The sequence below is a fragment of the Calypte anna genome, chromosome 11, assembly GCF_003957555.1.
Source record: "Calypte anna isolate BGI_N300 chromosome 11, bCalAnn1_v1.p, whole genome shotgun sequence".
NCBI classification, from domain to species: domain Eukaryota; kingdom Metazoa; phylum Chordata; class Aves; order Apodiformes; family Trochilidae; genus Calypte; species Calypte anna.
In genome coordinates, this window is record NC_044257.1 from 947835 (window position 1) to 962508 (window position 14674).

General features: G+C 60.8%; 1 protein-coding gene across 1 annotated transcript; it reads left to right on the forward strand.

Moving 5' to 3' along the window:
- The first annotated feature begins 3713 nt into the window (after nucleotides 1-3713).
- FCSK (fucose kinase) lies at nucleotides 3714-14564 on the forward strand. The gene is made up of 23 exons (XM_030457985.1): nucleotides 3714-3828; nucleotides 3875-4032; nucleotides 4150-4200; nucleotides 5108-5233; nucleotides 5401-5473; nucleotides 5706-5803; nucleotides 5930-6010; nucleotides 6100-6219; nucleotides 6376-6517; nucleotides 6754-6881; nucleotides 6985-7086; nucleotides 7515-7685; nucleotides 8535-8602; nucleotides 8752-9116; nucleotides 10552-10762; nucleotides 10843-11009; nucleotides 11084-11311; nucleotides 11909-12052; nucleotides 12152-12271; nucleotides 12346-12533; nucleotides 12918-13017; nucleotides 13538-13761; nucleotides 13991-14564. Exons 1-23 carry the CDS (start codon nucleotides 3714-3716, stop codon nucleotides 14105-14107), a joined length of 3297 nt encoding a protein of 1098 aa, XP_030313845.1. The 3' UTR covers nucleotides 14108-14564.
- The last annotated feature ends 110 nt before the right edge of the window (nucleotides 14565-14674 follow it).

Below are 14674 nucleotides of genomic sequence, written 5' to 3' on the forward strand. Positions count from 1 at the left end.
GGGATGTTACGAAAGGCTCTGATGGCCAAAGGGCACTGCAGCCCAGTTCCTGCCAGGGACTCCCAGTACAGACAAAATTAGAGCAGCTCCAGGGGGGAGGGAACCCGATGGATCCTCTCTGTGGGCTGGGGCTCTCTCAGCTCAGCCACTCCAGCATTTGCAGGTTCCCAATTAGCCCAATTATGGGCTAATGGAAAGATGGAAAGCCCCTTGGCTGGGGACATAGTGGCACCTGAGGCAAAGTGCCTGACCTTGCTCTGGTTTCCCAAGAGCAGCTGCTGGGGGAGGAATGGGAGGGGGGTGTCATTTTAGAGCCACATCACCCAATTACTCAGCCAGTAAGGAAAAAAAAATCTGTATGTTGCATATTTATATATCTATATCTATATATTGTTTGTATATATTCACCCATGTGCAGTTCTGGGGTTGTCACTGGGAACTCCACTGTGGAGCCAGGGCCCCAAGCCTCTTGTAGTCTCAATAATAATAATAATAATAATAATAATAATAATAATAATAATAATAATAATAATAATAATAATAAAAAACTCTTGGGAGACACTGATGGCAAAGAGTGAGGAGAGATCCCCGGAGCCTGGCAGGGCAGGCAGAGGTGGTTCTGCACCCCCTAAGTAGTCTCAAAAATAATAATAATAAAAAAACTCCAACTCTTGGGAGATGCTGATGGCAAAGGGAGATGCGGAGCCAAGAGGTCCCCGGAGCCTGGCAGGGCAGGCAGAGGTGGTTCCGCACCCCCCAAGCCCCTGGGGACTGGAAGGCTGCCAGAAATCCTAGCTCATTGAGAAGCACCGGAGCCGGCTGAACCGCCGCCGGAGAGCAATTAGTTTGCACTTTTGCAAGAATTAAATGCGGCGGGAGGAGACGCAGAAACCATTCAGTCCCCGCTGCGGGCCAAGTCGGCGGCGATCCCGCATGCCGAGAGCCGGCGGGAAAACCCCCGCGCCCGGGGAGGACCGGCCGGAGGATTTGGCCGAAAAGCGGCAGTTTGGAAGCGTGTTGGGGCGGGAGGCTGCGGGAGGAGGCTGCGGGAGGTTGCGGGAGGCTGCCCGGTCTCTCCCTGCCCGGTCTCTCCCTGCCTGCTGCCTCCAGCAAGGCGTGGGCGAGCGGAGCACAGCGCATCTCGCCGTTGTTCCGAGAACCGCCATGAGCTCCTCGGAGGAGAAGGGGAAGGGAAAAGCTTCCGACACGCAGCTGCCACACGCAGCCCCGCAGCGGGGCCGCCGCTCGCTGCCAGATGGGGACAGACAGACGGACAGACGCGCAGCTGGGCGGGACACACACACACACACACACACACGGCAGCCAAGGCAGTGTCCGTCACACCCACCCGTCCTCCATCCCCCCCCCGCCCAAGCTTCACCACTGCAGACACAACATCTGGCTCCGATAAAAGGGGAGGAAAAAGGAAAATGAAGCCCAAAGCGCTGAGCAACTTCCCGTCCCCGCTGCCTGCCCTGGCAGGATGTGGCCGGCACTGCCGCTCGGAGTGGTGCTGGGTACCAGGAGCCCCTCGGCCTAGTGGGGTCCCCCAGATAATGGGGGGAGCCAAAGTGCTTCCCTCAGCACGGAGCACACCCATCTTTCCTGGCGGGAAGGTCAGGAAGTTTGGGGGGTTCAGTGTTACTGGGTTTTGACCAACCACAGCTTTTTGTTCTCTTTCAGCAGGAGGGGACCTGGCCCTTCCTCCAGCCCGAGCTTCCCTGCTGCTCGAGCCCCGTCCTTTCCCCCCCAGAAATCCTCCTGATGGGATGGGGAGCCCCCCACTCTGCAGTACTTGGGAGCCAAAGCTCACCTTGCCCCGCTGCCGGCAGCACCTGAGCCCCTGCACCTGCGGGCACCCTTTCCAGGGGTGGGCCCTAAAAGGCAGAGCTCCAGCACCGACCCCACTCGTTGGAAATCCCCCGGGACACAGGGGCAGACGCACACACCCTGGTCACTGGTGGGGTCCCACGCCAACACCCGTGCTGGCACCCTGTGGAGACCTGACGCAGGCGAGGGACCTTTCCCTGCTTCGTGACACAGTTTTCTGCCCTGTCCCCCCGGGATCTTCGTGCCGTGCTTGTGAAATCCTGGCTGCCACTACTCAGACAAGGGACGCCGTGTGTCACACAGCCATGTGTCACACCGCTGCTGTGGGACCTTACACGCACACTGGCACCCGTGGGGCTGGCACCTGTACTTCTGGTCAGCAGCAGCCAGAAGTCCACTCTGCGACCACCTCAGCTCTGGCCCAGAATCCCCCTGGGATCTGGGCCCCGTGGTACCCCCAAGGGGACACGGCTGGGGAGAGTCAGCTCCCCCAGGCTGCGGGGAGCAGCCCCAGCGCCCCTGCCAGGGTTAAGCATCCTCCCCGGGGCCAGCACATCGCCCGAGGGGCTGCACCCTAGGACCGGGGCCGGCACCCGGGGCCAGTGCATCCTCCCGGGGCCGGCATCCCAGGACCGGGACTAAGACAGGGGGTAGGACCGGGGCCAGCGCATCCTCCCGGGGCCAGCTCCACAGGACCGGGGTCAGCACCCGGGGCCGAATCCAACTCCTCCCGGGTGTCCGCTCCCCGCGCCAGCACCCCGCACCGGGGCAGCTCCCGCCCAGCCTTCCCCGGCCGCCACCCGCCATCCCCCCACGACTCGTTCCCCAGGGACCGCCCCTCACCGAGACGTACCCGCATCCCCCCACCCCTCCCCGGGCCCGCTCCCCGCCGCGGTACCTGGCTCGGCTCCGGCCCGGCCCCGCCGCCGGCCGCCCCCGGGCCCTGCCACCGCCCCCCGCGCCGCGCCGCGCCCTCCGCGCCGTGCGGGGCCGGGCCGGGCCGTGCAGCGCCGTGCGGGGCGGAGGGCCGTGCCCGGCAGCCTGGGAGATGTAGTCCTCTGCAGCCCGACGGCCAGCGGGGCTTGTGGGACTTGTAGGAGGAGAACGGGGACGCCCACCCGCCGTACCGACACCTCCGGTACCGGTATCCGGGCCGTGGAACCGGCATCTCTGTTATGTGGCCCGATACGAAGCCCGGGACACCGGTACCTCCGGTGTCAGCCCTTGGAAGCAGCGCATGGCACCGGCATCCCGCTGTACCCCCGCACCTAACCCGGTACCTATCCGGTGCACAGAGGCACCCCCGGGACACGTCCCGGTGTTCCCCTCGGCACATCGGCATCCCCAGGCATCTATCCCGCAGCCAGTCCGGGACATCGGCATCCTCGGTACCCAGGCACACCGGTAACCCCCGGTACACATGCCGGTACCCCCAGGTACCCAGCAGGCACATCGTCACCTCCCGGTACCCTGAGCATCCACCCCGGTTTGCACACAGGGAGCCCCCGGTAACCACCCCGGCGCCCACCCGAGGACCCCAACCCCGCGGCAAAGCCCCCGCAGAGAGTCGGGCTGAGGCCCGGTAAACTCGTGACAGGGGTGAGGGAGGGACTTGGGAGGTTGCTCGGCTCCGCTGACGGAACCCATTTTTGGGGCGGAAAACACCAAAACCCCCACTCTGTACAAGCCCCACCGGGCGGGTGGCAGCGCCGGGACAGGGGCTCATCGTCCCTTTAAGCCGCCGGTGCCTGCCGGCCGCGCAGTGCACGCTGGGAGATGTAGTCTCCTACCCAAGAGCCTCCCGCAGAGAGTGCGGGGTCTCCGCGGCGGCTGGACTACAACTCCCAGCGTGCGCTGCGCAGAGCCCGGCGGGCAGAGGAACCATGGCGGCGGAGTGGAGCGTCCTCCTCCTCACCTGCCAGCGCGGCGGCTGCGTCGCCGCCTTCCAGCGAGGCAAGCGGCGGGGCTGGCGCTCCCCCTTTCCCCCGGGGAGGGGAGGTGAGGGGGTGCCAGTCCTCAGCATCGCCCGCCTCTCGTTTGGCAGAGCTGGAGATCCGCCGGCTGCGGGGGAGCCTAGGTCCGCATCCCCCCGCCTTGCTCCTGGCCGTGGAGGATCCGTGGGAGCGGCTGGGGAGCGGCGGGGCCACCCTCAACGCTTTGCTGGTGGCGGCCGAGCACCTCAGCGCCCGGGCGGGCTGCACGGTGAGGGGACCCCGGCTGGGGAGGGATGGAGGGGGAGTGGCAGCTTCTGGTGGGCCCTGGGGAGATGGGAGGGTGGCGGTCGTCTGCCTTTGACTGTACCCTGCTCTGCGCTCCCAGGTGGTGACCGCCGATGTCCTGCGGGACGCCCGCATCCTCATCCTGCACACGGTGAGAGCCGCCCCGCAGACCAGCCTGGGTCCCCTTGGGCACACGTCTGGGAGCCAGACCCCCTCCTTCTCTGTCTCCCTCCTCTCCCTCCCTCCCTTCCTCTCTGCCTCCTCCTCTCCTCTCCTCTCCTCTCCTCTCCTCTCCTCTCCTCTCCTCTCCTCTCCTCTCCTCTCCTCTCCTCTCCTCTCCTCTCCTCTCCTCTCCTCTCCTCTCCTCTCCTCTCCTCTCCTCTCCCTTCTCCTCTGCTCTCCTCTCCTCTCCCTTCTCCTCCTCCTCTCCCTCCTCTCCTCTCCCTTCTCTCCTCTCCCTTCTCTCCTCTCCCTTCTCCCTCCCTTCTCTCCTCTCCCTCCCTTCTCCTCTCCCTCCCTTCTCTCTCCCTCCCTTCTTCTCTCTCTCCCTCCCTTCTTCTCTCTCTCCCTCCCTTCTTCTCTCTCTCCCTCCCTTCTTCTCTCTCTCCCTCCTTTCTTCTCTCCCTCCCTCCCTTCTTCTCTCCCTCCCTTCTTCTCTCCCTCCCTTCTCCTCTCCCTCCCTTCTCCTCTCCCTCCCTTCTCCTCTCCCTCCCTTCTCCTCTCCCTCCCTTCTCCTCTCTCCCTCCCTTCTCTCTCTCCTCTCCCTTCTCTCCTCTCCCTCCTTCTCTCTCTCCCTCCCTTCTCTCTCTCCCTCCCTTCTCTCTCTCCCTCCCTTCTCTCTCTCCCTCCCTTCTCCTCTCTCTCCCTCCCTTCTCCTCTCTCTCCCTCCCTTCTCCTCTCTCTCCCTCCCTTCTCCTCTCTCTCCCTCCCTTCTCCTCTCTCTCCCTCCCTTCTCCTCTCTCTCCCTCCCTTCTCCTCTCCCTCCCTCCCTTCTCCTCTCCCTCTCTCCCTCCTCTCCCTCCCTCCCTCTCCCCCCACCATGTTCCCCTTCCCTCCAGGGCCGTGACTTCTCCTTTGACGACTGTGGCCGAGCCTTCACCTGCCTGCCCGTGGAGGAGCCTGGTGCCCCAGCCGAAGCTCTGGTCTGCAACCTGGACAGCTTGCTGTGGACCATGACACACCGGGTCCGTCTGGCTAGCAGGATGGGACCTTGGGCTTGTGCCATGCGATGCCGGGCACCCTGCTGTGGGAGTGGGTTTGGCTCAGGCTTCCAGCAGGGTGGGAAGGGTGGGGGGTGTCCTGCGGGGGCCCTTCTGTGCCATCCCAGGGCACGTGGCCCTTCTCTTGGCAGCTCTGTGTGGGTTCCCCACCTGGCGTGTGGGTCTGCAGCACTGACATGCTCCTCACCGTGCCCTCCACACCAGGTGAGTGGGTGCCAGCCTTGCCTCCAGTCCCTGCTTTGGCTTGGGATGGGGGTTGTGCCCTCACGGGTGTGCAGGTGCTCAGGGTGTTGCAGCCCCGAGCACAGAGTGTGCCCAGAGAAGGGTGGCTGGGGCTGGCACCACCTCTGCTGTGGGTCTGGTTTTGGGACAAGTTGTGCCCAGTGTGGGTGTGTGCGCTGCCCCAGTGGCCACTGGTCTCTGTCCCCCTCTGCAGGGATTGACTGGGACAGGTTCCAGGGTGTCAGAGTGATTGCAGTGCCTGGCAGCCAGGCGTATGCCAGGAACCATGGGGTCTACCTCACCGATCAGCAGGTCAGGAGCAGCTCCCCCTGCAAGGGAGGTGCAGGGGTCCCACCCCTTGGGTGCTGACCACAGCCCCGCCAGAACTGCTCATCTTTGGGCTCCCCAAAGAGCTCACGGGGGTGGTTTCTCTCCCAGGGGATGGTGTGTGACATCATCTACAAAGGCACAGAAGCCCAGATCCAGCAGTGTGCAGGGGCTGACGGCACCGTCCCACTGGTACAGCACAACTCGGGCATCAGTGGCCCTGCCAGCTGTGTCCTTCTTGTCACCACAGCTGTGGCCTCAGCCCCGTTGTGCCCTGGCAGGTCTGCGGGGTGGTTTTCTTCTCCTCAGATGCTGCTGAGCAGCTCTTGGCCACCCACGTCATCCCTCCTCTGGATGCCTGCACCTACATGGGTCTGGACTCGGGGGCACCACCCATCCAGGTGACAGCCTCTCCGAGGGGGGACAGGACCCCTGGCCCCACAGGTGTCAGTAGGGCCTGTTTGCCCCCACACCACTGGATTTGGGTGGGAGGGGAGCACCGAGCAGTAGGGTGGGGGTCAGGGTGGCTGCACCCAACAGGTCCTTTCTCTCTCCAGCTCTCCCTCTTCTTTGACATCGTGCTGTGCATGGCAGGGGGGCTGACAGAGGAGGAGTTTGTGAAGGGTGGGGGTGATGCTAACGTGAGGAGCGCCCGCTCCGTGCTGTGGGCTGCTCTCCATGCCTTCCCTCTTAGCATGGGTGAGTGGCACAGGTGACATGATCCACCCCTGAGTGCCGTTCTCATGCGTGGGGAGGGATGGGGTGGTCAGGGCCTGGCCCCCAGCTGTGTCTTCCCACAAGTGGAGGCCCCCAGGTCTTCTCTCCCCACCCCTGGGACTGGGGGGTGTTCAGCCTGACTGTCCTGAGCTCACCCAGGTGTCAGGCACACTGGTGTTTGCTGTTGGTGTGCTGACAGCTCTCTTGCTCCTCCACAGCCTGCATCCCCCATGCCTCCTATGACTACCTGACCACCTCTGCAAGTGAGCACATCAGCAGCCTGAACCTCCTGCCTGGCTCTGCCAGCCACCTCCACTTCTGCAAAACAGCCCATTCCCACGTGGATGTAGGTCCTTCCACCCTCAGCCTTGCTCACCCGTGGTTTTTGGGTGTTGCTGCAGGCTGTGTGGCTGGACCCTGGTCCCACGTGCCTCTGTGGCCCTTGGCAGCAGCCCTGTCTCCTGGAGGATGGCTCTTTGGTGACAAACTGCCTGCTGGAAGGAGCTGTGCAGCTGGCAGCTGGCAGTGTCATCCAGCACTGTCACCTCCAGGTACGTGGTGGCTAGAGGGGACTTTCAGTTCTCAGTACACTGAGTGGGCAGCAGAGTGAGGTGGCCCTGGCTGGCATGGGTGACCCATGGCTGCAAGATTTGGAGCATCCTTCCACTTCCTGCCTGCCTGTGGAGCTGGAGACCCTGGTGGTTGTCATCCTCCCTTGGGAAGGGCAGGAGGCTGTCACTGCTGGGCTGTCCCTCCCTGGGGACTGGAGCAGACCCTCCCCTTGAGAGCTTTGTCATGGCTGTGAGCCCAGGAGGCTGTTGCCTCTCCTGAATTTCTGCAGCCCATGTCCCTGCTTTGCCCATGACAAAGCAGAGCCTGTCCCTCTGTCCCCTGCTGGCCCCAGCTTGTCTCCCAGGGTACCTGTTCCCTTCCAGTTTGGGGGCAGTGCCACTCAGGGCCCTACTTCCCTCTTCCACAGGGTCCCCTGGAGATTGGTCCTGGCTGCCTCCTCTCAGGCCTTGGCGTGGACTCCTCGGTGGCCCTGCAGGGCTGTCCTCTGCGTGACATTGTCCTGCAAGGCCACCACATCAGGCTGCGTGACCTGTCCTGTCGAGTGTTCACGCTCACCGGCCGCCTGGATGACTGGCAGGTATGGGGTGAGGGTCCCCATGGAGCTGGGGCTTCACTGGCCCCTTGGCAGGGTTTAACACTGCCCTGGCAATTAAACCCAATGCCAGATGCTCCCTATTAATCCCCCTCCCCTCCCTGATAAAGAAAGGAGAGGGAATAAGGGAGAGAGACTGATGGGTTGGAAACTAAACTGCACAGCTTTAATGAAACAGGAATGATAAATAGGAAAAATTACTAAATCTATACAAATATACAGGGAAATTGATCCCAGGTTCCTCCCCCCTCTCCCCCAATAACTCTCCCATCCCCACTGAGGCTGCAGGGCAGCCCTGGGAAAGTCCAGGCTGGAATCCTGGGGTCAGCAGGAGTTGGGAGCTGGAGGCAGGAACACACAGATCCAGGCTGGAATGGATCAGGAGCACAGGCAGAGGAACAGACAGAATCCTCCCAGGATGCTGAAGCAAAGAGGGAGAGGGGAAGAAGGGGAAGCAGGAAGGGGTTTGACCCTCCTGATGCCTCCAGTTTATCCTGAGTCTGAGGTGTATGGGATGGAATCCTCTGTTTGGTCAGTTCTGGCATCTCTCTTGTCTGTTCCTGCCCAAAGGAGGCTGCAGGTGGGACCTCTTTATTCCTTCTGGAGGGCAAACTGTTCCTCAGAGCTGAGCAGTGTCCCTGGCTCTGCACACCAGGCTCTGGCTGTAACTATAACCATGGAGTTATCAGTCCCAGGAGCAGCCACTGCCTGAGAAACTTGCTGTGAATTTCAGCAAGTGCAACTACTTATGAGAGACTTAGCAGAAAGCAAAAGGACAAGACAGAAAATTACTTTTAGCCTGGCCCAAACCAGGACACCCCTCCATCCCCACAGAGCCCTGCTGAAGAGGGCACCTACCTGAACATGCCCTGGGCTGAGTTCTTCCATCGGACGGGCATACGGTAGGTGCCAGGACATGACTGGAAACCTGGCCTCTCCTGGGAACGGCTGGCACAGCCACCCCAGCCCATCCTGTATCCCACCTCCCCTCCTGGAAGGGTCCTGGAGCCAGGGGGTGGTGCTGATAGCCTGTCCCCCCTGTCCCCATCAGTGAAGGGCACCTTTGGGACCCCGAGACACCTCCGCAGAGCCGCTGCCTGCTCAGTGCCCGTCTCTTCCCTGTGCTGCACGCCCGGGAGGTGCTGGGGCTGGAGGATGTGCTGTGGCTGCTGTCCCCGGGGGCTGGCAGGCAGCTGGCACGCTGGCAGGGGGCCTGGCGCATGTCCTGGCAGGAGCTGCTGCCCTGTCTGGACAAGGTGGCCGAGCTGGGTGCCCGCCAGGCCCTCTTCTTCCTCCAGGGCCAGCGCAAGGTGCGTCGGGTGCTGCTGGGGCGCCAGGACTGCAGCCTCCTGCCCCTGGCCCGCAGCGCTGTCCACGAGGGCTACCATGAGGTCCTGCTGGGCACGCTGGATGAGGGTGAGCTGGGCTTGCACGAGCTGTCCCTGTGTCTCTGGGTATTGGGGCTGTTCGGTGTTTTCCCCCCCTCCAATTCCTGCAGGAACCCAGGGGGTGCTGTCTTGGCGTAGTGGTGAGGGCAAACCAAAACCCAGAGGGCATAACTGCTCTCTGTCACCCTTCACTGTCCCAAGATAAAAGGGGAATAAGGAAGAGAGACTTAATGGTTGGAAATTAAAACTGGAACCACATATACCGGAACAGAATGGGGATTGTAACATGTGGGATGAGGAGCAAACATTACAAATTACAAAGGATGTACAAAACCTGATCTCGATGATCATAGATAGGAGTCCCCTGTGAACTTGGGAAAAGGATCCAAATCCATCCACCTAATGGATTCAGATCCTGCTGAGCACATTGTGGGCTGATGACAAAGCAGCTCAGAGCTCATCAAGTCCAACCCTTGATCCACTCCCCCCGTGGTTCCCAGCCCATGGCACTCAGTGCCACATCCAGGCTCTTTGGAAAGATCTCCAGACACGGAGAATCCACTCCTTCCCTGGGCAGCCCATTCCAATGCCTGATCACCCTCTCCAGAAAGAAATTCTTTCTCATCTCCAACCTAAACTTCCCCTGGCACAACTTAAGACCATGCCTTCTTGTCTTGTTGAAAGTCATCGCAGCAAGGAGGAAGGGAGCAGGAAGGGGGGGGGGACTTTTGATCCTCCTCACTTTTTTTATAGAGTGTGGCAGGAAATGGGAGAGAATCCTGACCCCTGTCTGTTCTGTCCCCCTCCTCCTATGGTCTTAAACATCCTCTCTCTAGGTCCTACTATTGGTGCCATGAAATAAAGGTCACTCCTGCCTTAAACCATACCGGGTGCACCCTCAAGGCATCCAACAAGCCAGGGTGGGCACAGAGCAATTGCCAGACCCTCTCCCCTGGTGCTGGCTTGTTGCAGAACTGGGGTGGCATGAGGTGACCTGGAGAACAAGTCACAGGAGGAGCAGCTGAGGGAACTGGGCATGGAGCAGAGGAGGCTGAGGGGAGACCTCATTGCCCTCTACAGCTCCCAGAATGCAGGTTGTAGGGAGGTGGGTGCTGACCTCCCAAGTGAGAGAGGACCAGATGTCAGGACCAGAGGGAATGGTCTGAAGTTGCAGCAGGGGAGGCTTAGATGAGATATTAGGAAGAATTTCTTTACTGAAAGAGTAGTCAGGCAGTGGAGCAGCCTGCCCAGGGGGGTGGTGGAGTCACCATTCCTAGAGGTGTAGATGTGGCACTCCAGGGCATGCTCTGGTGGCCAAGATTGTAGGGGATTTGGTTATTTGCTTGTCGTGTCTGTGTATGGTTGGATTTGGTGACCTCAGAGGTCCTTTCCAACCATGACAATTCTGTGATTCTGTCACCTGCAGCCTGGCCAGGACTTTTCAGCCTCCTTTTGTTTTCCAGTTGCCTCCACAGCCGGTGACGCTGGCATCGCTGCGCGGGCGCTCGCCTGCATCGCCGAGGTGCTGGGCTGCATGGCACGGGGGGAAGGGGGCTTGAGGAGTGGGCCTGCAGCCAACAGAGAATGGGCCTCAGCTTTTGGGCTCCTGGAGAGCGGGGACATCCCCAGGGGAGTGCAGGAATTGGCTGCCGAGCGGCGCAAGTGGATGAGCAGGTGAGGGTTGGGGCCGGGGAGCGGCGGCTGCCCCGGGCCGGGTGTCAGCACCCATGGGCTCAGCATCCCTCTCTTCCCAGCCCAGCTCTGCTGGTGAGGGCAGCTCGACATTACGAGGGTGCTGAGCAGATCCTTGTCCGGCAAGCAGTCATGTCCTCGTGCCAGTTTGTCACCGTGGGGCGGGCAGAGCTGCCACCCTTGGGGCAATGGGTGCAGGTGGCCTGTCCGGCCCGCCTGGACCTCTCTGGTGAGTGCGTTGTTCCCCAGACACGATCCCTGCTCACCCCCGTGGTGCTGGGGGCTGATGCTGAACCTTGGCAGGTGGCTGGAGTGACACCCCTCCCATCACCTACGAGCACGGGGGGGCTGTGGTGGATGTGGCCGTGCTGGTGGATGGGTGCAGGCCCATCGGTGCCAGGGTGCGGCGCATCGGCGAGCCCGAGCTGCGCCTTGTCACCCTCGGTGGGACAGCAGAGAGCCAGGCGGTGGCTGAGCTGGTGTGCAGGGAGCTGGAGCACCTGCAGGATTACTGCCAGCCACACGCACCAGGTGAGGCATCACCCCTTTGGTGTCCTGATCCCTTTAGTAACCTGATCCCTTTGGTGACCTGATCCCATTGGTATCCCAATCCCGTTGGTGACCCCATCCCCTTGGTGTCCTGATCCCTTTGGTGTCCTGATCCTTTTGGTGATCTGATCCTTTTGGTCTTCCCATGCCTTTGGTGTTCTGATCTCTGTGCTGTCCTGATCCTTTTGGTGATTTGATCCCTTTAGTATCCCCATCCTTTGGTGTCCTGATTCCTTTGGTGTCCCAATCCCTTGGTGTCCCCATCCCATAGGTGTCCCGATCTCTGTGGTGTCCTGATCCTTTTGGTGAGCTGATCCCTTTGGTGTCCTGATTCCTTTGATGTCCCAATCCCTTGGTGTCACGATCCTTTGGTGTCCCAATCCTTTAGTGACCTGATCCCTTTGGTGTCCTGATCCCTTGGTGTCATGATCCTTAGGTATCCTGATCCTTTTGGTGCCCTGATCCCTTTGGTGTCCTGATCCCCTGGTGCCCTTTTTGGGGGCGATGGAGCTGAGGGAGCAGGTAGCACAGCAGGCACCAGCTTTGCATTCTGTTCTTTTTTTATTTATTTATTTCCAGGAGCTCTGCTCAAAGCTGCCTTCATTTGCACTCAGGTGGTGCAGTTCCCCTCACAGAAGCCCCTGCGGGCTCAGCTCCTGGACAGCTTTGGGGGGGGATTTGAGGTGCACACCTGGTCCAAGCTGCCCCACGGCTCCGGCCTCGGTAAGTCCGTCAGGAAAGGGCTCACTGGTGCCAGGGAGTCCCTCCTGCTGCTGGTGCTGGGATGGCCCTGACCTGATGGTCACCGATGGTCACCTGCAGGCACCAGCAGCATCCTGGCAGGAGCAGTGATGGCATCGGTGTACCGGGCTGCCGGGAAGGCTGCCAGCACCCAGTCCCTTATCCACGCCGTGCTGCACCTGGAGCAGAGGCTCACCACAGGTAGAGGCAGGAGGGAGCAGGCAGCCTGAGGGGTGGAGGTGTTGCTGGTGGCCGAGGGACCCTCTGCCCTGCAGGTGGTGGTTGGCAGGACCAGGTTGGGGGGCTCGTGCCCGGCATCAAAATCGGGAGGTCGAAGGCTCAGCTGCCACTCAGGGTGGAGGTGGAGAGGATCCTGGTGCCTGAGGGTTTCACCCAGACCCTCAACAACCATTTGCTGCTGGTGTACACGGGGAAGACTCGCCTGGCCCGCAACCTGCTCCAGGTGATCATAGAATCACAGAATGGGCTGGGTTGGAAGGGAGCTCAGAGCTCATCAAGTCCAACCCTTGATCCACTCCCCCCGTGGTTCCCAGCCCATGGCACTCAGTGCCACATCCAGGCTCTTTGGAAAGATCTCCAGACACGGAGAATCCACTACTTCCCTGGGCAGCCCATTCCAATGCCTGATCACCCTCTCCAGAAAGATGCTGGGGTGCCCCTGGGTGCTGCAGGCTCTGGCCTCTGCCCACACCCCCCTGTGGCCTTTCCCTGTCCCCTTGGCTGGTGCAGAGCTTTGCCACCCCAAGGGGAGCTGGCAGTGCAGGCTGGGGGGGAAGCACTGCCTGACCTGGATGATGGTGACGGGGATGTTCTTGGCCCCTTGCAGGATGTGGTGAGGAACTGGTATGCCAGGCTGCCCTCCATCGTGGAAAATGCCAAGGTGCTGGTGAGCAATGCTGAGGAGTGTGCCCAGGCCTTGAGGCAAGGTGTGAGCCCCCTCCCCTCCCTCTGCCAGCTCGCCCCTTTTATCCACGGGAGAACCAGAGAGCTCCCTGGGGAGAAGCCATGGAGGTCACAGCACTGGGGAGGGAAGGCTGGGGGCCTGCAGGCTTTTGCAGCTGTGGGAGCCTCAAATCCTCTCCCCAAAACCTGCCATATAACCACTAATCTGTGGAGTCAGGCTTGCACAAAGGCTTTGAGGAAGGGGGTGTCAGGCACACTGAGCCTGGTGCTGGGGCTGTACCTCACCTCTGCAGTGGATTCATTTGGCCTTTGGCTGCTGGGATGCCACGGAGGGGAAGGTGGGAGCATTAAACCAAGCAAATTCTCCCCCTGTGGAGGATTACAAACAAACAGGAGTGGGACAGGGCTGGGCTCTGCTTGCTCGGCAGAAGGAGAGAGAGGGTAGAGGAGAAAGCGGAATTTATCTCGGTCTGAGCCGGAGAGGCAGGGACAGGCTTCCTGAGGGGCAGAAGCAAGGAGCTTGGGATATCCTCTCCCCTGCAGGCAACCTGCCCCTCCTCGGCAAGTGTCTGGATCGGTACTGGCAGCAGAAGAAGTGCATGGCCCCGGGGTGCGAGCCGCTGGCAGTCAGCCGCATGATGGATGCTCTCCGGCCCCACCTCTACGGGCAGTGCTTGGCGGGGGCCGGCGGGGGGGGCTTCCTTTACGTCTTAACCAAAGCCCCCCGGCAGAAAGAGGCTTTGCACCAAATCCTAACCAACACCAAGGTAAGGTACAGGCTCTCCGGGGCTGTTCACTCCTGCAGATGGCTCGAGCTGTACGCAGGAGAAGCAGCAGGAGCATCTCGCCCCGCCAGGTTGGGACCAGGTTGGGGATGAGATTGGTGTCTCCTTACCTGCTCCCCAGGCCCTTGGATGTGAGAACAGGTCCCTTGCTGGCTCCTGCCCCAACTCCTAACTCTTATTTTCTTTTTTCTTTTTTTTTTTTTTTTCCTAGGGATTGGGTAACTTCAGCATCCACAGCATCGAAGTGGACACAGGTGGTTTCTCTGTGGAGGTTGTGGGACACCATCTGAAGGACAGTTCTCCCCCCAAAGAGGACATGGCAGTGTGAAAGCCTTCAGCCCTGACCTGTTCCTGGCTGATTCACAGGGCAGGGGAACAAGCAGTCTCCTGCCTTCCCAACCTCCTCCAGTAGGGGCCTTATTAGGTCTCCATGTGACCTTTTTGTGCTGCTACTTGCCCTAAAACCACAGAGGCTGGAGGAGCTGTAATGAGCTGGGCAGGCTCTAGCTGGAGGGTGGCCCTGCTAGAAAGGTCAGTCTTGTTGGGGCCTCCAGGCTGATTTTGGGGTTGCACTCTGGTTTTAATGTTTTTTAAAAGGGAAAGTAGCGTTTGTGGTGCTATCTCTAGCAGGAAGTTTCCTGCTCTTCCACACTGGCCCTTCAGCAGGGAATGCTCCTGCACCAAGGATGCCACCTGGATGTGGAATCCAGTTCCTGTCCTGTGCTGGGAGACTGCTGCAGCTGAGCGTCCCTGCAATCTCTTTGAATAAAAAAAAAAATAATCCCACATTGTTCCCAGTTTGTGTTTAAGCCACTCAGTGCCTAGCAGGGCTCCTCCTTCCCCTCAGGGCAGTGAGGGCCCAGCACTGCAGGGATAAAGCTCTTCCAGGGGTGGG

Excerpts from the sequence above, each read along its gene's own strand:
- FCSK (XM_030457985.1), top strand. The coding sequence starts at position 3,714 with ATGGCGGCGGAGTGGAGCGTCCTCCTCCTCACCTGCCAGCGCGGCGGC. Across the intron at positions 3,829-3,874 it reads CTTTCCCCCGGGGAGGGGAG|AGCTGGAGATCCGCCGGCTG; the intron begins GTGAGGGGGTGC and ends CTCGTTTGGCAG. Across the intron at positions 4,201-5,107 it reads GCATCCTCATCCTGCACACG|GGCCGTGACTTCTCCTTTGA; the intron begins GTGAGAGCCGCC and ends CCTTCCCTCCAG.